Source organism: Betta splendens, chromosome 4 (genome assembly GCF_900634795.4).
Source record: "Betta splendens chromosome 4, fBetSpl5.4, whole genome shotgun sequence".
Taxonomy (NCBI): domain Eukaryota; kingdom Metazoa; phylum Chordata; class Actinopteri; order Anabantiformes; family Osphronemidae; genus Betta; species Betta splendens.
Window position 1 is genome coordinate 18793554 of NC_040884.2, and position 22478 is coordinate 18816031.

Consider the following 22478-nt stretch of genomic DNA (forward strand, 5'->3'; position numbering starts at 1 on the left):
CACAGGGACCTCCATGAAAACGTCAGGACCACCAGCATCCGACATCCCGACGCACAACAATATCAGAAAATCACTGGCTGTAACACATTTCACATTTGGGGGCAAATGTGTTCATTTCTGATTGAGGGCGTCAAATTCAAAAGGGCACAGGAAAAAGGAACGAACTGAGAAGACTGAGGCTAATGAATCGTTCAGCGACATATCACTGCCTTATTAAATCATTTTACCCGGATGTGTCACTTTTCTCTGTATAAGTCATTCAACCGCAGCCATTAGCTGCTGATGAAAAAAACGGACAGCGTGTGTCATTATATTTAGTTTAGCCTTTTTTAAACGTGTCCTGTGGTGCACACTGCACAAGTAAAAGGTCTTCAAACATCCAGCCTCACTTTCTGTTTCAGCCTCTCCACCGATTAAAAATGTTTTCTAACTCCTCCAAAATAAAAGCCCTGCTGAGGCCCGGCACGCGTTGGCTCGGGGCCTGGCTCTGAGGGGTGTGGGTGCAGACAGCTCTCCAGAGCAACACCTGGCCCCCCCTCCCCCCCTCCTCCCTCCCACCGCATTCATGGCCGCATGCCACCGGCCCAGGTGTGTTTCCACCAGGCTCAACGTTCCGCGACCGCCCGCCAACGCCACGGCTCCAGACTCGCATCCACCGGCGCGCGCGGCCCCCGTTAGCGCTCGCACGCATCCAGATACTTCCCGTTATGTCTGGACGCTGACACAAGCAAATAGTTGAGCCAGGTGATCAGGCGGCGACGTGACCTCGCGATCGCAGGCCGGGAACTACCGTGCGCCTGTAAAAACACCCCCCACGCGTGCCAGCGCCGGACAAATGGCGCGGCTGAATTCGAGTGGCAGTCGAGGCCTAGCGTTAACAACGCGCTGGTCTGGGCTCGCGGGAAGCTGACGAGCTGCTAGCTCAGCGCGGCACCGGGGAAACGTGTGACAGACGCTCCGACGCTGTCAAAGAGCGCGACCGAGTGATGAAGGATGGCTCTTGGAGGCTCTGGGAAGGGTGCAAGATCGTTTGTCTCTCTGATGAGGCGCTCGTCTCTGACCTGTTTATCGTCCCTCCCAGCGGAGGAACTGAAGCTGATGGAGTCACTGCTAAGAGAGACACCCATCGCTGAGCGTGAGTGATGAAAACCAGGATTAGGGGAACGTTAGGAAGCAGTACTGCTAACATGAAAAACAATTAAATGGGGTAAACTGGCTCTTTTAATGTGATAAAAACATTTTTAATATGGTGTTTGATAGATTTCTATCACATTCTTACATAATAGAATAGCTGTGAAATTAGTTCAGTGTTTCCATTTGCCTCAGTTCGGGCAGACTGGGTTTCTCCAGATGCAAATCTAGTCAAGGGTGGAAAGTCCTCCATTAGTGTGGGAACGCTGCAGATGGGAAGAGAGTCGAATATTTAAAATGCTACTTTATTTGCAGGGTATTGACAAACTCGTAAAATGTTTTTTCCCAGTAAAACGAGCTCACCTACGTCGCTCTGCGTGGTTAATGTGACGCGTGAGCGCGACAGTGGCTTTGAAGTCGCGCAGTGACAGCGACGCTCGGTTCTGAGGGCAGCAGAATCTCTCCGGTGGGAAACTTAAGCAATCCCTTTAATCCAGAGAGCAAACAGCACCGCGCTCGGGCCAAATCCACAGTAAATCTGACCCAAAACCAGCTACTTTCATCTACACATGACATTTCTCAGGGATCTGGAAAATGAGATTTAGAGGCAGCGGAAAGATTGAGAGCAGTTGGGTTTAGAGCGACTGGATGCGAGACAATCGAGGTTCCACGGGCCGGAGTTGGTGTAAAAGTGACTGTGCTGTTTCCACGTGGAGCCCCCGCTCTCGTCACCTTAATTAGACACGGCCGCGCACGCATTAGACGGCGCCGCGTTCTGGCTGCAGTTCAAGGCAGCACCAAAACAGAGCAAACAAACACACGGGACCGGGAGGGAGCTGCACACCACAGAGCCCGTACGTTTAGACAGGAAAAGCGCCGCATGAGCGTCCGGATCGGAGCTTGTGTGCGCGTCCTTGGGTGAGATGGAGCTACTGACCTTTCTCTGCTGAAGCTCGTCCTCATTGAAGGCAGCAACCGGAGTGACAAACTAAGAAACCGTTGCACTCCCCAAACTTTTTGCTCCCTCCCGGCAGATCGACTCCCCCCCCCTCCCCTCCCCTCTCTCTCTCTCCCCGTTCAGCACTTCCTGGGCTGCTGTTTATGCTCCAATCAGGTCATCCAAGAAGCGACCGCTCCCCTCCGTCCCCTCCTGAGCCTCGGCCAACGGCCATTGTTTGTCTGGGGCTGGTCACATGTACCGCCCGCGTGCGAGTGTGAGACTGAGGCTTTTAACGCCTTCAACCATCCAAATCCTGGCCCCACTCAATGTAGAGGAGTGAGGGGAAAAAGGGGGCTTCCTCCTTGGAGGACAGACTGAGCGAGGGGTGCGTCTGAAAACGCTTCCTCCAAATCCCACAAACTGCGTGCGTGGAGGCCGAGCCCGTCGAGGGGCTGCCAAAAGTTCTCACCACAATAACATCAGACCCTCCTCCCGACGCCCCGGCCTCTAATTCAGGGTCCCGCTAAGCTGGCCAGCTCTGTCTTAGTTTGCAAGTAAAAAAAAAAGAGAAAGAAGAGGCGGGTGGAGGTGGGATGTGGGGCTGCATGGTAACGAGGTGAAAGGTGACGTGTGGGAGGAGGCAGGTTGACAGGAGCACACTGAGCTTTTGTTGGTGTCGCTAACGGCTCCATCATCAAGTGACGGTAGCACCTGGCGGTCAGCAGAGCGGTGCTACTCAAAGAATGTGTTTTCAGCACTTCACGTTGGCCCAAGCCACTTTTAAGCCCCTTAAAGCAGCGAGAACCCCCCCACTCCTCACTCTGCGCCCCTTTCAGCCGGCCCGGCGGGCCGCGCGGCCAGAATCGGGGGGCCTCCGTGCCAGGTTGGGTTCAGGAAACACTCATCTTGTTGTTTAGTCTGGGCACCATGTGTTGGAACGGGGAGGAACCCCCCCCCACCCCATTCTAGTGCTCACAATCAAAACCCACAGACCAGCAGACGTGATCTGGACTTTCACAGCGTTTAAAAGCACAAAAGAGTTCACTTCAAAGTGATAGTTAGTAAAAAGAAAAAGACCAAACTGCCCGCATTCAAAGGGAAAATGTGCTTTGTCACTACTCTCAGGTGTGACAGCGTGGAGGCTTTGTGCATCAGCGTCTATTTCGTATGCTTCTTTATCCTCACAACAAAGACTGAGAAGAATACGTTGACTTGGAATAAATATTTGGAGCAGATAACAGGCAGGTGCAAGGAACTGCACACGGGCCAACGTGCGTCTGCGCCACTGTGTTTCTGCCTCGTGCGATAGAGGAAATGCCTCCACATCACTTTCCTCCCGCGTCAATACTCTTTGACTAATCCCTTAGTGATAAATCCTGCCGTCGCTGAATGGAGACACAAACAAACAGCAGAGAAAGCGCTAAATAAATCAAACCATTGGGGCTTCGCGGCGCGAGAGCAGGTGAGGATTACACCTGAAGCCATTCACTGGGGCGACTCGGCCCGTGCCAGCTGCCTATTGAGGGACCGATCCGGCAGCAGCCCAGTGAATGAGCCACCTGTGTGTTCTGGAAGAGGCTGAACTCCGCGTTTGAGGAATACGACTCCGGCGCGACGGCAGCCACTTTGCTTTCGGCGGCGCGAACGCCAGGAGAAACTCCCGATTCCCTCGACGGCACCGCGATCTCAAAGAGAGCGCTTCCAAAATCCTGGCAGTGGAACTCTGTGAAGATTAGTCATAGCACACAATGCGAGACGCGGATGAGCCGTGACAACTTGACAGCTCGTCCTATAGGAACTCTACGCCATTAATTGAATGCATTGTTGAGTTAAAAACAACTAAATGGAAATGATCTTTCTCTGAGCTGTGACAAACCCTTCAAAGTCATATTGACTTGCTCTGGGTTTTGGTTCTCTGGGCATCTTTCCACCCAAAAAGGCCCTGGCTGCCGTCCACCCAGATCCCCCTCAGCTGCCTTTTAGCCTGGAATCATCCGGGGCTCTGCTGAGCTGCTGTTCTACACTTGAAAGCCTGTTTCATAATCACAGGGAGGCTGGGGTTTAGCTGATGGCAACAATGGAGCCACAGTCCTGGACTAGTGCGATCACCCAATATTTTAAGCTCAAGTCCTGGTTTAATTTACTGGTTCCAGGTCGGCGTGAAGATGACGACCATGTGCGCTTTAAATAATACCCCACAAGCCAACAAGACCACGAGAGCCGGCGAACACGCCTCAACTCCAGCCGCTGCCCATAATGTGACGGAGCAGCTCGGAGAATGTGCCTGTCATTACGGATTCCTGGGGAGACGGACCTCAACAGATGCTGATTAAATAAATTAATAATAGCCAGGAGTAATGAGCTTCCGAAGTGAGAGGTGTGAGATCAGAGCCGAGCTGGAGAAGCGAATGTGGCACTATGAGGCCAGTGTGACTGTCCTGTAGCCTGCTGCTGGGATGACGGAGGGGAACAATGAGACACGGCTCACCCGGGGAACGGGGCAGAGGGTTGGAGGGGTCACATGACTGTGTTCCTGTCTGTCTGCCTCTCTCTGTCTTTGAGTCACCCCCACATGCATGCAATAAAGTGGCAGCGCGGCGTGAGACAAAAAAAACGTCCTTGCGAGAGCGAGAGCGGTCCCTCTGTTTATCCGAGTAAGAAGGTCAGCGAAGGCATCGCCGATTAACAACGCAGCCAGAAATCTCACAGAAATGCTGTGGAGACATCTTCCAGCGCTCCGTGCGTCTGTTTCAACCTTTACTGAAGAAGCGGGTCCTGTTTATGGGCCGGCGCGCGCTCCACCGTGGGAGTGACCTCGCGTTCGCCTGCGAGTTTGGGCTGCGGCTGTGAGATTCTGCCCGTGTTTACGTTCAGGGGCCTGTGAAGCAGCCGTCGGCACGCAGGAGGCGCCGATGCCCCGGAAGCTCGTTAAAAAGAGGAGGCGGCGCTCGTTTGTCCGTCAGCTGCTGAATAGAAAAAAACCCACAGCATCAGAGAGTAAGTAAAGAGAGGAAGAGGAGACTGTGGTTCAGGTCGGGTCGAGCTCTTCTCTCCCACACCCGTCAATCAATCCATCTGGGCCTTCCTCTCTGTTATGTAACACATCATAGACAGTAGAATGCCGCACACAAAAGCTGTTTGTTGTGATTTTTACCAGGGTTAAAGAAATAAGGTTTAAGCATAAGCATTTATTTTAATTGTGTTGGCCCATAGGTGCACTCTAGTGTCATCTGCTGCAAAGAACTGTGGGTTATAATAATATAATATGCACTGTGAAAGGAAAATTAACTCAAAAGCTGCAGCATTTTATATGCATTTAACAGTATTTATTATCCAGAACAGAGCAGTGATTCTTCATAGACTCTCGTGTCTGTCGATAAAAGCACAGTTTATTACTGCAAAATGTCTCAGCTGTTAATATTTGATGATTTCTGGTTGCACGTCCCATTATCTGCCAGCTGTCGCGTCGCGAACGCCGGGCCTCAATCAGCAACTTCGCATATCCTCCTCGACTTCCCACCGATGCGAGACACGCTCCCTGTCGGCCTGTCAGGCGGCTTCAGAGGATCACGCAGCAACAAACAAATGTGTTGTGAAATATGCAGCACCGACAAACATTTGGCCCCGATCACAATTAATATTCCGTCACCCAGAGCGTAAAGAGAACAGTAAAACAGAGGAATGGGCTTACGGCATGTCAGATGTGGACATGCTCCTTTAACTCTCTGTGATTTAATTATTAGAACATTATTATTAAAGCACCTCTTCACTGACTTAAGTGGTTTCAGCCAAATTGAGTTAATTGACTTTCAAACAAGGAGGAAAGCGTAAATGACTGTGTCACTGCCTTGTTTGCAGACACACACAGAATCCTTCATCCTCCAGACTCCCATAATGAAATTACGTGTTTTTACAGTTTGGGAGCTTCTCAATCAGACAGAAAGGTGCTGATGAGTGGACACGGCTGAAGAGGAGAGGTCCTCGGGTTCAGGAGGACAATCTGCACGGGTCAGCGCCTCAAGGTCCTCGCAGCGCAGCATCTGTTCCCTAAAAACACAGGAGCCTAAAAGTAACGCGCATGACGCTAACAGCACCTGTGCACGAGGTAAAACACGACGCACAGAAGCCGCCACATGTCAGCGCACAACTGAATGCTCGAATGTGACTCGTGTCCCGGTTTCACCTCCCGTTGTGTAACGATGCCACAAGGCGCCCCGTCTGTTCTGCCCCACATTGTCTTTTTCTCTGGTCACAAGAAATCAAATATTATATAAGCGGGGATGTTAGATAAGAGGTTCTGATGCCCATCGCAGCTCATCTCCGTTCTTCTGTGTGGCGTGCGGCGCGCGCGTCGGCCGGGGAGGATCACGGCAAGCGCCCACTGCTTTGACTGTAACGCAGCCAGACAACGGCAGCCCAGAAACGAGCGGCGGCCGCGAACGTCAGCGAACGTCCGGCCGCTGCGCCGCCGAAAGATCTGATTCCAAACGTGCCTCAGCTTCTCCGGGTGCATGAAAAGTACAGCAATAACGGGATTAAATCCTTTCATCCTGTGGCGGGGTTGAATAGTGGATTACATTTGCTCCTATCCAGGTTCCACGCCTTCGCGGCTGATAACATATTCACCCGTTTTGATTCGATTCCGGGTGGAAAGAAACACGGTGAGGAAGACAAAAGAAAAGATGTGGTGTGCATCCCAGTTTCGTGTAAGTATTAGACCTCCAGCTGCTAACATCAGCTGAGCAGAGCCCCCCTCCCTTATCCTCCAGCTCAGGCTAAAATGCTGCATCATTCTCATGACGGCTTGAGCTGAAACGCTTGCATGTCTCACCAGTGACCTCATCAAACAGCCAAACAGTATTATTCCCCTTTGAAAAATCCCCAGATTTAAGCGGGGGTGGGGGTGGGGGAGGAGTCGGCGCTTCTAGTGTTTAAGAGTGTAAAAGGAACGGAAGACGCTCGGCAGCGCAGGGCGAAAAAGAGAAACTTGGCCAGAAAAGCGAGGCTTTTAGTCACAGCGTAATTGAACAAGCTGCGCTGGTGAGGATCAAATGAATCAGCGTCAACTCAAAGCCTGGGACGGAACAGAGTCGGGCTCCAGCGTGAGCGTCCTGGGAGCCGTACAGCTGGGGGCGCTGCACGCCAGCAGCTCCCAGCCCTCGAACCCGCCGCGCTCCCAGCGAGGTGCGAGTACTGTATGTGGAGAGAGAGAAACACTCCAAAACACGATCCTCCACGATCCTCAGCAGCCAAAGTCAAACGAGGTGCGATTCAGGAACGTGGATGTGGGGAGTTGGCTGTTAATTTAGAAGCCAGTTCAATCCAGTAGCAGGAGACTGAACAAGGATCAAAGTTTAAAGTGATATGGCCTCATTTTCCTGCACCGACACCACACACGATGAAGATGAAGGAGGAAGGAGGAAGGAGGAGGTGCACACAGGTCACGGTGATCTTACTGGCTCCAGATCAGCGCGAGGGCGCAGGCTTTGAGTTGATTAATCGTTCAGGAATGTGATGGAGGCACAGAATCCAGCACTTCTCTACCGTTAGAATAAAAGTCAAACAATCTTGACTTCATCCGCTGCAGCGTGAGACACAGCACAGCTGATCAAGACTTAAAGACGCCTGGCATCCGTTTCTAAATGCGTGAATCACACACGAACGGCTCAAACAAACACCGGCTGAGGATCCGGCGACGGCGTCGACGCACTCAGACAGAGCGGGACGCGCCACTTATCAGACGCACACTCAGACCCAGAGTATGACGGGAGGAGGGGGGGAGGGGAGGGGCTCCGTCGCCCCCCTCGCGAGCAACAGTTGCTTCCAGTGAACACGATTTACGGGTCTCATCGAGCAAATCTGAAGTGGCTCCTCGCCAGAAGTGATGCACATTAGCGCCACTCCAGCCGGTATTTATGACCCATGCGCTGCAGCACGCAGCAACAATAACACAAAGCGTGAGCTGCTGCTGCTGCTGCTGGGATGTTTAACGAAACCTCCGCTCGTCTACACTGGTACCAACAAACAGTACGGATGCAGCCCGGAAGGAAGCCTGGACCGCTACACGCCGCTGTTCTCGGGCTTTTCCCTCGCTTTAGCTTTTAATTTCTCTCCCTCATCCGTCTTCCCCTCCGGGACACGAAGGGGCACATGCATCAGTGAGATTTAGAGCTGCCTCATCCTGCTCAGCGCTCGTAGCACATAGTGAGCGTCATCAATAACCTTTACGAGCCCGTGCTTTGGCTAAAACACAAAGTCATATGTTGCTCCTCCTGGATCCACAAACCCTCAGCGCTGACGCCTTCAATGTAATTTCCCGCTCCTTTAGTTTGTGCGTTCAACTGGGTCACAGAGATCTTTAGCACAAACTGACCACAAGGTAAGAAATGTGTCAAAAATGACAAGCTGGAATTTGCACAATGCGTAGAGTGTCAAGAAAAGGTTCATCAGACAGCAAAGCAAAGATGAGCGCCGCCTTTGATTCGGCCTATTTTGGGCGCTGTGTGACTCTCACCCCAGATCCTGCGTGTTCACAGTCTGTCGTCACGATCGCTGCTGCAAAGCGCGACGGGCGACGGCAGCTTTAAGCACTAAGAGCCGCTGTTGCACTCATGTGGCACCGCAGACAAGAGGATAAAGTCAAGAGGAAAATCCAAAATGGCCGGGGTGCCTCCACCACGCTTCTATTTTAGAGCCTGAAGACACAGGCAACGCTGTCATGGGCACACGCCAGCTGTCGCTCCCGAGATCAGGGGCGACGCGAGAAGCAAAGAACACAGAGAGCGCCTCTGTTCAACAATGAATAAAGATACCAGCGGGTCATGCTGCTACAAGTTCCTGCTTCCAACCAAAAACCACAGCCGTGCTTTCAAGAAACCGCCCTGAAACGCTGAATTTCATGCCCTGCTCGAGAATGGAAAATCGGACTGAGCGTCTCCGAGGTTGTGATTTGGGAAATGATCTCAGGAAAGGTGACGGTTGAAGGAGAACAAGCGCTGCTGTGACGTCTCCACGCTGAAAACACTCAGCTCGTTGCAGAACAGATGTTTGGAGAAACCATGTGGTTTTCACTCAAATCTCTGAATAAATGTTTGTTCACTGTTACCTTAGAGATGAAAATGTTCTCCATCTAATAGTATAAATCATCAACCACAGCAGAAATATAAAAGAAAAACTGATTTGAAGTCATTTGACAACATCGGTCTGGTGTTAAAATGAGTTATCAATGAGCTGTTTATCTAATTTCGAGCATCTGCTGATGAAGCCCAGCTTCTATGTTCGTGTTCAATAGCTGAACATTTTGCAAAAACACTTTCTGCCTCCCTGTCAAGAGCTGCAGCCGGAGCCAGGAGGAGCTTGACGGATGATAGCGGAGCTCAGACGAGCAGCAGCGGGGAAAACACCAGACTGGCTCCAAAACAACCCCTAGACTTGCTAAAGCCCCAACTTTTGTGCTTCACGTGCTTCACAGGTGCTGACAGCGGCATATCTGAGCACTGGATGTTCCGTCCCGGCTAAACGTCTCTCCATGCTCACGCTCCCTACCACCGCTGGAGACGGCGCGATTGTTATATGCAGCAGCTGATACCAGAGCTGCAGGTAAAAACCACACCTGGATTCTGTTCCATCAAGTATTTTAGCAAGTCTGATCAACCAGTCTTCACACAATAACACATAAGCAACGCTGAATACAGATTTTATTATATTATTAATACAGATGAAAAAGTCCCATCAACAAGTCAACGTGAAAGAATTAAACACAGCGAGAGACCTAATTAGAATACAGTTGGTGAATATTTACCAGCAGTTTGTGTGCCCACACAGACAGATGCAGACGTACACATGCACCACTGTGCCTGGCTAAAGGGCAAAAGGGCACAAGAGGAGGTGGAGGTATTGATTTCTCCGCCGGCTCTTTGAGCTGAAGCCACGAGAGAGGGCTTGCATCCGCTTACACCCCCCCTTAGGTGAATTAACCGCATTTACGCTCCGGGGCTGGAACACGCACATGCATTATATCAAACCGAATAAACAGTCGGGTGGTGAGATGCCTGCTTTGAAGACCTTTCACGCCACATTAGCAGTATCACTTTGAAGAGTTTGTAACCTAGTAACTGGGACCACAGTGATGAAATGTGGGAACCATGCAGACTTGACATTAGTTTGACTTGAGCAGGTGAAAACCTCCCAACTTGAAGCCTGTGTGGGCACAAAGGACATTAAGCCGTTGCTTTATCCATAATCTGTGATGCAGAGGTCTCTCTCTGAAAACTGAGCAGCCCCAGGAATCAGGAAGAGGCAGCGTTGCCCTGAAGCTACAGCCCAAAAGAAAAACACACACCCGGCCCGACAGGGGGATTTACAACACACACTCATGAGTACTCACATGACTGGGGCTCTTTCTTCTTGCTCAGTGGCCTGAATATTGTCTGTTTCTGTTTGAGGGATGAGTCACATTCGCTCCTTTTCTGAAAACAGACCCCAGGTCCATGAACACACCATTAACTCGCCTGCCCTCGCACCTCTAATGATTCACTGGACTTCTCTGAGTACTTATTGACAAACCAGGGACAAAGGTGAGGTGCCTCCCACAGCTAAGAAAGCACCAAGGCAAAACTTTTTAAGAGTCTCCTAATTGACTCCGGTCGATGAAAGGATCACTGTGACAGGCTTAAACACAAATATGTGAGTGCGTCAGAGGACTCGCCACCTTTACACACGTTCAGTTAAGACTTCATAGTCGGCTAAAATTCTCTTGGAAAACGACAAAGCATGACCAAACGGAAAGTAAGCGACATAAATAGATGCAAGAGAAGTTTGTGATTGCACAATTCAAAGTTAAAAGGGGGAACGGGTGGTGGCTAAATCAACCCCCCACTTACAGACTTCAAATCCTCAATCACCAAAAAGGAAAGGTAACTGGAGCTGAGAGTAAAATAACTCGCACGTTTGTCAGAACATGTGAAGGATCCGAATCCAAAAAGGTCATTAAAATGAATCTGTGATCATTTGAACTGCACAGCCAGTGTGGAAGCAGAGCATTTTGTATCTTTAGTAACGCTTCTAGTCTGTCTGATAGTGATAGAGAGACAACTGGGGGTTTAAGGAGTCATGAGAGGCTGCAATTAATATAATCCTCACTCTTGGCTTCAGTGTCAAAGAAACGGGTGATCTCATCCCAATCCTCAAACTCATTCCCATGACACTAAGCTGTGTTTTCAACTCTACTCCCAAAAGGAAGTAAGGCAAAAAAAAACCCTCCAACAGACTCAAGCCGGAAAGATTATTAATAATGAATGTGTCTTCGCGTGGTGTTAACAGCAGTCAACAGGTATGTGTGCGTTCAAACGCCGACATCAAAAACAGCATGGAGCAACTCGATCGTATTGCGAAACCATAAGGGGCGAGAAAGAACAAAAAGGCAGCACACGCGCCGGGTGAGTAAAGAAAAGGCAGACGCGACGAGACGACCTCACAGCGCCCTCTGCTTTATTGACTCACCCCTTCAATCACCAGGAGGCCAGGTCACCCACATCTGTGCTGTGACTGAGCATCGGGATCAAAGCACCCACACGGGCAGAGAACGAGGGAGGAGGAAAGAGAGAGAGGAGCGTTGAAGCAACGCGGGGTCCGTGCGCGTTCAGGACGGGAGAGGCCCGAACAGCGGCTCCACGCAATGTCACACAGTATCAGGAGGAAGTCTAACTCGAACCTGCACTTGAGATTTGTATTAGTCCCCCGTCTGCACAGGGAATGTCACACAGATTTTGCTTTCGGTGGAAGCTGCCATGTTAAGAGCGAAATTGGGCCCCTCGGCAGGCAGCAGTCAGCTCTGAAGCTTTCACACAGTGGAAATGTCACCTGTCACATGCACTTATTGTCTGCCGGAGCTGTGTGCATCAGCTCCCCGGGACCCCGTGGGCTCGCGCTTTAGCTGCTGTCATGCCCTGTAACCGGCATTAGCTCGGGAGACGGAGGCCTGACACGGTCTGAACCCCACAGCCCACAGCCGCGTCCGTGGAAGCCATAAGTGGGCAGGAAACAGCAGGAGCGGTGCATTAGCCTGCTTCAGAGGCCGCTTCATTTTGTTGCCCTGTTTAAAATGCAAATATTGTGCTTGGCTGCTTTACGGCTTCGTAGGCCCAAAAGCACTTTCGTGGATACCTTACATGACACGTAAAATACAGTGCAATATATCAAAGGGCTGCGGAATCAGGCTTCGGCATAGATAGTTTCTCGTGAGGCTGGACTGGAGCTCCGGCTCCGCGGTGGAACTTCAAAAGTTATGGTAAGTTCAAAGTTACTGCCCATAACAAGAGCTGTGCCTGCCTCCGAAGACAGACTCACACTTGACAGGGCGTGTGTGTGTGTGTGTGTGTGTGTGTGTGTGGGCAGCCGTGACATCTTTCAATAACTGATTCAGCCGCTGTCAGAACTACAACAGGGAAAAAAAGGGAATAAAGAGAAGAAAGACAAAAAAAAATGGAGCAAAGTGAGTGAAAAGAGTGAGATGAGCGAGGGAGGACACGAGAAGAATGACTTAAAAACACCAGCTGTAAAAAAGAAAAGGGGGGTTTTGGCATTTTCCATTAAAGGTTCTACGTCCAATCTTCTTTATGAGGGGAATTTGGTTAAATTTAGGAGCCAATCAGCTGAAGGGTAAGTCGCCCCATCCCTGGAGAAGTGAATCATGTCTGCAGAAAGACAATTTATTTATGCAAAGACAGAGACTGGAGGCAGCACAGGCTCCAACATCTGGTTTCCAGTACAAACCTGCCCCCTTGTAACCCATAACCTGTCTTTACTGCAGGGAGGGACTCGCAGCTCCAGACCTGTTGATTTCCCAGCATGCCCTGCTCACATTCTTGACCTCCTTCTGTCACCCTCTCACTCGACTCTCCCCCCGTTGCCAGTGTCGGCGTCACCCTCGTGCTCGACAAACCCCCCACCCCCCACCCATCCCCATGTTGCACAACCCTGTCTGCATCTGCGACTACAAGCTGAACAGTCAGGAGTGATTCAGGAGTGAGTGACAGGAGACTCAGGCCCTCGACAGCAGCCGTCCACGCGCGGGTTTCACAAACTCATCCTCATGCACCCGGTCCTCTCGCCTTTTGAGCGAGCGAGACGACTGTGACCTGACAAAACCATGAAAGCCGACACCCTGCAGAGCCGGCTATCTAGCCAGGCAGCCCAAGGGAATAAGATAAGACCACTTTCCACAACCTCCTGGCCTCCAGTTGCTTAATCTGTGCCCCACAGAGACTGAAGCGATGGGAATGAGGGGGGGTGGAGGTAGTGAGACAGAGATTCCAGGAGCAGCGATTCCACTCTTCTGGTCCAAAAGAAGAGGCTCCTGCATCCATTTCAACCGCTGCACTGGTGCGAGCATCACGCTGGACATCTGTCTGCTGCAGTGAGCTGCATCGGTTCAAAAACCACAACACGGATGTCAAAGCGTGCCTTGCTAATGTACAGTGTGCAAACTGAACCTCCAACTACAAAAAGTTTTAAAAGTGACAGGAGCTGCATCATCATTTGTCGGCACAAGATGCTGGGATGTGGCACCGTGGTGCATCTTGGACTTTCTCACCAGTAACCGTAAGTTCTGCTGCTGACGATGAACGCTTGACAAAAGAATCCCGTCCATTGCCACGGGGCAGGAAGTAGATCCTGGACGGCTCCTTATAGTACACAACACAATGGCCTGACATTACAACAGACAGGGAGAGGCTAATCCCAGGTCGGCTGCGTGCCCTGCAGCGCTCACACGCTCGGCAAGAGAGGAAAACCATTTGATCCTTTCCATTTTGAGCGCTGACAGAGTCACAGGAATCAATGAACACACTTCATAATGCGATTCAGACAAGAAAACAGCAACTCAGGGGCTTCTAACAGACACACGCGTCCCACGCCAGCTCGGATGCAGAGGCTCCACTCATCACTTACTGTGCACAGTGCCCTGCTGCTGGCTGGAGGCTTTGGGCGGGCTGATCCTGCTCTTGGGAAGCACCGTCTCCATGTTCTGACCCCTCTCGGCCGGACCCGGGTTGGGGGCCTGGGTCTCGCTCGGTGATTTGTCCCGCGGCGCAGCGGCCGCTAAAGGTTTCTGCCGGTTGAGGACGGCGTCGCTGCCCGCCCTCATCAGCTTCTCCCCCACGCTGAGCACGCGGGCCCTGCCGGCCGCCGCGTCCGCGCCGGGGCACTCCTTCCTGGGGGAGGGCAGCTTGGATCCGACCCCGGCCGAGGGGGGCCGGGCCAGCCGGGAGGCTTTGGACATCCTGCAGGACAGCGGCGGCAGCAGCAGCAGCAGCAGCAGTCTCTTCCTCAGGCAGGGCGACCACAGCTGTGTCCCGTGGGCAATCCGGGATTTCTCAGCCCTCTGTGAATGTGACTCGCCAGCTCCAGCGTGTTGTGACTGGTACAGGTAGGCTGATGGGGCCGGAGGGAGGGAGGGAGGGAGGGAGGGTGCTTTTGGGAAGCTGGGAGGGAGGCGAGCTGAAGGGGGGGGGGGTTGGATGTTAAAAGCTCCTTGGAAGGTGTTCTCTTCTCCAGGCCAGGCCTCCGGGGCTCATCCTCCAAAGCAAACAGTGTGTGTGTGCTCGCGGATCGGCGTGTGTGTGGACAAACCTGTGGAGTAACAGGATGTGCTGTGCCAAACGCAAACAGAAACTCAGGTCTCCAGTGTCAGTGCATTCCGAGTTTTAAATCCCCGCTCTGCCTCTCACACACACACACTCGCCTCCTCCATTCTTGTTCCTCTCTAGTCCCTCGTGCTCCCTCGTCTTCTCTTATACTCCCAACATGGTTGTCAACCACTCCTCATGCCAAATAATCCACTCCAATGTCCTCGTCTCTGCTTCACTCGCTCTCTGTTGCTGATGCTCTGAGAGTAACCATTCCAGCACTCCGGCAGGCAGAGAGAGAGAGAGAGAGAGAGGGAGAGAGAGAGAGAGAGCGAGAGAGAGAGAGAGAGAGAGAGAGAGGGGGGAGGAAAGTGCCGGCAGAGGCTTTGCGGAGCTTCTTCTCTCTTCAGGTGCAGCTGCTCAAGCTGTTCCAGATGTGTGTGCAGCGCCTCGCGTCATCAGCCAACCGCTCTGAGCCACACTGTGGGAGAAATCACTGGCTTCACCTCCTCCCATTTTCCCCCCTCCTACTTCATCTTTTCCCTCCGTCCGCGTTAGTTCCTTCGGCGCAGCGAGATGTTGGGGCGACCGGAGGCGAGAAACGCACACGCGTGCACTGAGCGACGCACGGGTGGTGTGATTTAACAGAGAATTAGAGAGCGCAAGGGAGGGGAGTGTGTGTGTGTGTGTGTGTGTGTGTGTGTGTGTGTGTGTGTGTGTGTGTGTGTGTGTGTGTGTGTGTGTGTGTGTGTGTGTGTGTGTGTGTGTGAAGCCGTTCTGATTTGCTGCACCAAAGACATCAGTTGTGACAAGGAGAAAAAAAAAGCAGCAGCAGAAGTTTGCTGGGAGAGAAACAGCGAGGAACAGAAGATCAGAGCTTCTTCCCTGCGTAGCCTCTGACCTAAAAAAAGCCACGAATGCAGCTCTCATCCTCAAAAACACCCGGCTCCTCACATCGTAACACACTTAGTTTCCCATTTCTCCACAGAAGTGATCCTTGCAAACACAATAACGGATGAATCAGCGTTCGCGGGTCTGTTGTGTTGTGTGGAGCGGAGGCGCCTTTTGCTGACAGACTCTGGGCAGTAAATAAATGTGCGTTGCCTCCGTGGAGCTGCAGCCCGTGAGGCGACATGTGACGGCGGGCGCGGCGACGCCGCTTGCGTGCCTGCTGACTGAACACCAGAAAATGGATTACAGCGGGCGAGAAGGATCAGCCGCGTCCAGGCAACGCGTCATAAAAGAGCAGCGATGCTCGCGGAGCCGACGCCGGGGCTCAGATTCTAGCGCCGAGCTGTAAAAGGGAGACGTCCCGGCTCAGGTGGAGACGAACCAACAGCCCACTTCACGCACCTCCCGCTCTGTTTGGAGACGAGTACACAGCGACATGCGCGTTAGAAGTTTCCACTCAACAGATTCAATCAGCTGCTCCAGAACCAGCCTCATGACTGCCTTCGAGAGTGCTAAGCTCTCCGAACACGATGACAGTCACCGCTGATTGTATAGATGTGAAATATTAATCATATTGCCACATATCTGTATGGCTTTAGATAAAGAGCAAAGCAGATTGACCTACATACTTTCCCAATGAATAATTCGCTGACAAAATCTGAGCGCTAAGAACCTCACGGGAACTGCCGCATATCTGATGGATGGAGAGAGAAAAAGTGAAGAACACAACGCGCGAGACATTAACATAAGATTAAATATGAGAATTGTGTCAGATTATGTGCGAGCGTCACCAGCTCGGCTGAGTCCTACGGTGTTTACAACGTCGTAGTACAGAGAGAGGATTACGACAAATCTAAAAAAAGCGACCATGAAAAGACACGGAGTCCATGTAGGTTTCTATGCGGGATAGAAATGGAAACTCTATGGTTAACTGTGTGTGTGTGTGTGTGTGTGTGTGTGTGTGTGTGTGTGTGTGTGTGTGCGTGCGCGTGTGCGCGTGCTGGGAGTAAATTAAAACCCTCTATGTGGACTGGCTGCCTCCCAGGCTCTCAGCCAGTTCTGACTGTACAGTAGACAAACGGCGGGAAATCACTTCCAAGTCTTTAAATAAGGCAGCATTTAGGCACGGATGTAATTTGACTTTCCTAATTAAGCCTGTGATTTTGTGGAAAGTGGCAGATTATAAAGCGCATCTACTGTATGCATCGACTCGACTGAGCCCTCGCAGCCTCGCTTCGCGCATTCCAGACAGTCCGCCACAATTATTCCCACTTTCAAAAACAACTTGTGAAAGGATGATAATCTGATGATTTGAAGCCGGTGTCGCAAAATAAAAAAAGTAAAGACCCCGACGACGAAACCGCCACCCACAGACGTTGTTCTGGAGCCAAACAAGCGAGGAGGGAGTGGGGACTCGGAGCGTGATGGGTTGTGAAGGACCCAACCGGCCCCGGTGTCGGTGCTGTGCAGAGCAGGGGCAGCTGGACATGTAGGAGGCCCGTGGGCCCAGACAGGGTTGTGTGGGCGCCTCCACGGCATTTCTCTAATTAACTGACTTTCATGCCTGCGGGTTGTTATTAGGCCAGAGACAGGGGCTGCACACCGCTGAGCTGAGGTCAGTGGGGACTGGGCTCTGGGCGCCGCTCGTGCAGGACCTGCCTACATTCTTCCAAAACACGACGGCAACCGACGCAGCAGTCGAGCCGCGGGACGACGGTCAGAACCGACGCGGGGAGCGACGCTCTCACAAGCAGCAACAGGTTCCTACGAAACGGCTGTTAAATCAATAAAGCCAGGTTCAGGATTATGCGTCTTCAGAAGCTGCTGTGGAGATGAGAGGGAACCAGAACAGCAGATCTGTTGACAGTAAAGGTTGAGTGGACTTATCTTGATGAGCCTTTTAATCATTTTATCCATTGTTGGTATAAAAATACTCATTAGACGCGATTTAAGAGCAGAGTAAACGCACACGGGTTGGTGGAGGAGCGCTGGCGGACTGTGCAGTGGGGGGTGCAGGAGACGGGCTGGGGGAAGGGTGAACTGTGTACCTCTCTGCTGAGGATTAAGGCTGAGTGTGTTTTCCAAGCCCTCGGGGGTTCGTTGTTTCTTTTCCTACATTCCATCTCAGCGCTCCCTCCGAACCATATCATGAGTCATTACTGACTGTAACATTCGCTCAGTATCAGCGGCCCGAATCGGCTGCGGCTCTGCACAAAGGCACCGGCGTAGAGGGAGCGCGGGGCCGACCAGGTGCGGCAGGTGAGGCAGCCTGAGCGTCACACAAGACGGGAAGTCCAAACTCACATTTTACCCCATGTCAGATAATCAGCATCTGACATGACCTCATCATGGTCTGTCCATCAAATATGACATCAAGTCCCAACTCCCCTCTGTAGCTCTAGGTGCCGACTCCCGTGTGAGTCGTCGGGGCAGAAACCTTCGAGTCGATAAGATGAGACAATTAGTCCTAACGGTCAGCTGCTCCTTGTTCGACACATCACGTGATCTGCTGCCTTAAACGCAGCGGTGCTGATGCGGGCGATGGGGGTCTGAGTGGAGCCCGCCACTCACGCCAAAGGAGGGAAGCGCCGCCTCGACCGTCACCATCAAACGTCGCTCTGACTAATGCGATCGACGGAGGCCAGTTCGCTCTAATTAAACCGAGCAGCGTCCCTGAACCATCCTTTTCCGCGTCTGCGCCGTCGTACTCCATGGATCTGCAATGTCGCATCAACAGAATGTCCGGCGCTGGAGGTTACAACATGCTAAGATCACGCAATCCAGGCCTTTCAACGGGCGCCGTGTAGCTACTACACAAGGAGAATGGGGAAATAAATACATTTTGATGGATCATCGGTTCACGCTGGATCCTATTCATGTATTTTTTGCAAAGTGACATGAATAGAAAGAGATGCCTATAAGGGAGAAGCCCAGCAAATAATCCACAGTGATAGAACAGGCTCAATTTGCAGTTAACAAGAGGAAGAAAAACTCTGTAAAAAAGGGAAATGCTTGAGGCAACAAAGTCATGCCGTCTTAATTTAGTGATGCCCGTCCCTGGGAATAAGTGGAAGATCTTCTTGACGTGGACAAAAAAAGATTGTTGTAAAAATGGAAGTTCTCGTGACTCACGGCGACAAGGAAACGCGATGGGAGCGGAGCTCCACTGTGTCACGGCGGAGCCTTGCTCCCTCTGTCCTGTCTCTGGGGCCCCCCTGTGGCCTTGTGAATCATTCCCGCTTCTCGCCCTCCACACGGGAGGACGCATCCTCAGACGCCCCCACAGACGCTGACTTCCACACTCACACCCGCACCCAGTCTCCCTGAGGGCGATGCCTCCGCCTCCACCTCCACCTCCACCTCCGCGCTGGTTTTACGCCTCGGCCTTTTAGGGGAGTTTAGCTTCTTATCGGGACAGTCTGTCACTGGGCCGCTTGTACTGGAACGGTGCAAAAATATATATGAGGAGAGACAAAGCACCTCTCCATTAGGACGGATGTAAATAACAAGCGTTTCCCTTCCTTTATGGCTCATTGATTTTAGTTGGATGGTCGTCTGTGGGCAGAAGAGACGGGAAGACAGACGCCGATGCGCAGGTAGTAAATCCTGAAACAGCAGCAGGAAGGAAAAAACGATTCCCCACCGCCGCGCTCAGGAACAAACATACAAGAAAAGCTAGAATTAAAGAGGTCACGTTTGAGCTCGTGGCACAAATTCATCACATTCAAAAAACAACATTTGACACAAAGGTGAATATATTCCAGACACATCTACACATCCTCAGCGAAAACAAGCGTTCATCCACGTTGGCCAAGCAGACACACATGCAAACCATAAGGACCTGTTAGATCTTGTTGTTAGCATGGTGTAAACACCTCCAGCAGCTAAAGCAGCCTTTTAGTGTCTCATATATTATGGAGGAGCGACGGTTGTGTTTTGACACGGCTGCAACTTGCTTTTTCTGCTGCTCTTGGCGAAGGAAGGATCACGAAGTTACAGACATGTTCCTCCTTGTACAGAATATCAAATCAAGGTGATTGTGTTTTGTCTTTCTTTTCCTTTCCCTTGTTTTGATTTTTCAAGCAGTCATGCTTGAAACGAACCTTAAATATGTAATTTTCTATATGCACGGAGCCCTTTTAGCAGCTCGAATCCCAAAATTTCAATTTCATCGGCTACTTTATTTCTGACCTTTTACATGGAAAAATGCAATTTGTGTAAGCGCTCCCAGGGGAATTCTGGGTAATCCGTGCGTGCGTCTGGGTCTCTGTTTGTGTGTGCACACAACCTCGCCAGCAAAGTAGATTTTCATTGCAGGTTTTCATGGGTTGAGTCTCTAAACCGAGCTGACAGCTTTCTAATGACTGATTACCGTTGCCATAAATTTGCATGGTTTCAGTGAATATAGTTCCACTCCACATTACAAATACAAGACTCACTGCAATCGCATCATATGTTATAAATCAGGGTGAATTGAACTATGTTAAAACTCATGGGAATTTTACAGAAGCAAAGATATTATTTATTATAAAGGTTTGTATAAAGTAGGCGTAGTTAAAATGACCTGAGTTGGAGGTCAACCAAGTCTGTCCTCTCATTTAAATGATCCTTTATTGTATTTCTATTTGCTCTAATCTGACACACACCTCTAAGAGTAGTGCTGAGTGATATCAAGGGTTGAATTACTAAGAAGAGAGGAGATAATGACTCCGGGTGCACTTCCTAAAGTCCCAGTGATGAGTGAGCCGCAGTGACAGCAAACACCAGCATCTTTGTCACAACACAATAGGACGCCCTAAACATTAAACCAAACGCACGGTCACACAAACACACAAGGTTTCAGTCAGCAGCCGAGATGTGCTGAGCAAACAGCGCCAGCCAGGGTCTTTGAAAACACAGGGCAGAGATAAGCATCCGACACAAAGGGGCCAAAAAGTGATGAAGACACAAAAAAGGCCACAAAAGACGATGGCGTCAAATGTATTGGAGCTAAATTTGCTATTATTGATGTAAAAACAGATACTAGACTGCAGAATTAAGGCCAAGACGGGACTGGACTTAACAGAACACATGCTCCTCTGCTCGTCATTATGCTGTGGCCCAAATGCTTCCACAGGAATTATGGGCTCCAGTCTTTACGGTTTCCCTCTATGGCAATAATCAGAATTAACAGTCCAGCTCCTCGGCTCGAAATAACACTGACTTAAGGCCAGGTGTAATAAATGAGACAGGAAACAGCTGCAGGGGTTTGTTGACAGCCCAACAGAGGGACACAACTCAGAAAATGTGCACCTAAAGCGGGGCTCGGTTCACCAATAAAAACAAAGGCATTACCTCACAGGAATTCAAAAACTTCCCAATACCTGTAACCTTCAGTTCGTTAGTGGGTTCTGTTCAGATTCTAATGCTGCTGCCTCTCAGGCCTGTGGTGTAACCAGTGGTTCCAGTGCAGCAAACGCCGCACGGTGTCTGTTTCCCATTCATCAGACGTGTCTAAAGCTCTGGCTCGCACGTGTTTTTGATGGTCCTTCAATTTCACATCTGGGGTCAGGGGTTAGTTGGGTCCACCCTCGGCCTGACATCCGCCCGACCCGTCGGCTGGTTGCCGGTTTGTGTACACACATGTTTTAGTGTTCGTGTCCAGACCAGACTGGGTCGGACCCCCCACCCCCCGGCCGGGTGTGCTTCCTGTGCCATGTCTCCGTCTCAGCTTTTCCAAACTACACCTCCAGCTTCCCAAAGGTGCTGATGAAAAAGACTTCAGAGGTGTGATTCATCTGGGCCAAGACCTCTCTAATGAACTGATGAACTCAGACTGACGCGCAGACGTGGGGTTGCCATCGAGGCTGATTAAATAAAGAAGGACAGGGAAAAGCAAAGACTGGGGGGAGCGATGAAGAAGAGGAAGAGGAGGAGAAATATCCTTTGCTCTTGAGCTAAACGGGTCCTTCAATCTCTGCCCCCAAATGGAAAAGAGGCACCTTTTGCCCCCCTCCTCCCCGAGTCTGATCCTCATTAAGAGGCACAAAGAACATCAAAGACCAAGGCAAACCTCTATCAGTCAGGAGAACCTCAATCCCCGTGATATTAAAACATTCAGTGTCAAGTTCTGAGGGAAGCACAGCGGCTGGAGGACCCGAAGGTCGCAGGAAAGTTGGAGCCAACTTCTCGCACCTTAGTGATTGGCCACTGCAGAATAAGCTGAGAAGCAGGAGCCGACGATAACGAGCAGCTGTGTGTAAATGGAGACTAGTGCGCTAAACTGTGTGACTTTAAGTAAAAATCAGCAATGTGTTCATTCATTTAGTTGAATATTAAAATTAAAATGAGTTTTTTTAATACATTTAATCACAAAAACTAAAACATGACTTTTCCCAAAAGTGTCAGAGCTTTAATGCTGATCAGAAATCAGAGCTGTCGGTTCATTAAGGACTTGACCTAAAACATCAAATCACAATATTTATACAAACGCCCTGGAATGCAAACAGCAGCTGTTACGCGATACTGCTGTCATCTATCAAATTAAAAAGGGCATCGTTAACATTTCTGGCCACTGCAAACACTGAGCTGCGAGGCTCCAAACAAACGTGACGTATGATTTTGACCCCGGTGTGAAACCACCGAGGGGCCGTCGAGGAGAAAACAGAAACCTGCAGAATGAAAAAGTCCCATAAATCACCGGTGAGTTTCTGCAGCTACTGTGTTTAAGCCGTCCGCTCACCCTGGAGGTGATTAGCAGAGGCTGCCAGCTTCCTGTACAAACAGACTCGGAGCCTTTTCCCTGCAGGAAAAAAACGGTGCATGATCACGTTTTGAAGGGAAAGCCAAAT

At 50.9% G+C, this 22478-nt stretch overlaps 1 protein-coding gene across 7 annotated transcripts in view; it reads right to left on the minus strand.

Annotated features, from left to right (window-relative positions):
* Window positions 1-15039, minus strand: part of si:ch211-285f17.1 (sickle tail protein homolog) — a 56915-nt gene extending 41876 nt beyond the window's left edge. For 2 of the 7 annotated variants that reach the window (XM_029146102.3, XM_029146101.3), the window contains exon 1: window positions 14021-15039. In XM_029146102.3, the coding sequence (XP_029001935.1) occupies window positions 14021-14351 (331 nt within the window). In that variant the 5' untranslated portion in view covers window positions 14352-15039. The remainder of the gene's footprint in view (window positions 1-14020) is intronic. The other 5 variants (XM_029146118.3, XM_029146104.3, XM_055507815.1 and 2 more) reach the window with 5 other exon arrangements.
* Window positions 15040-22478: the final 7439 nt, after the last annotated feature.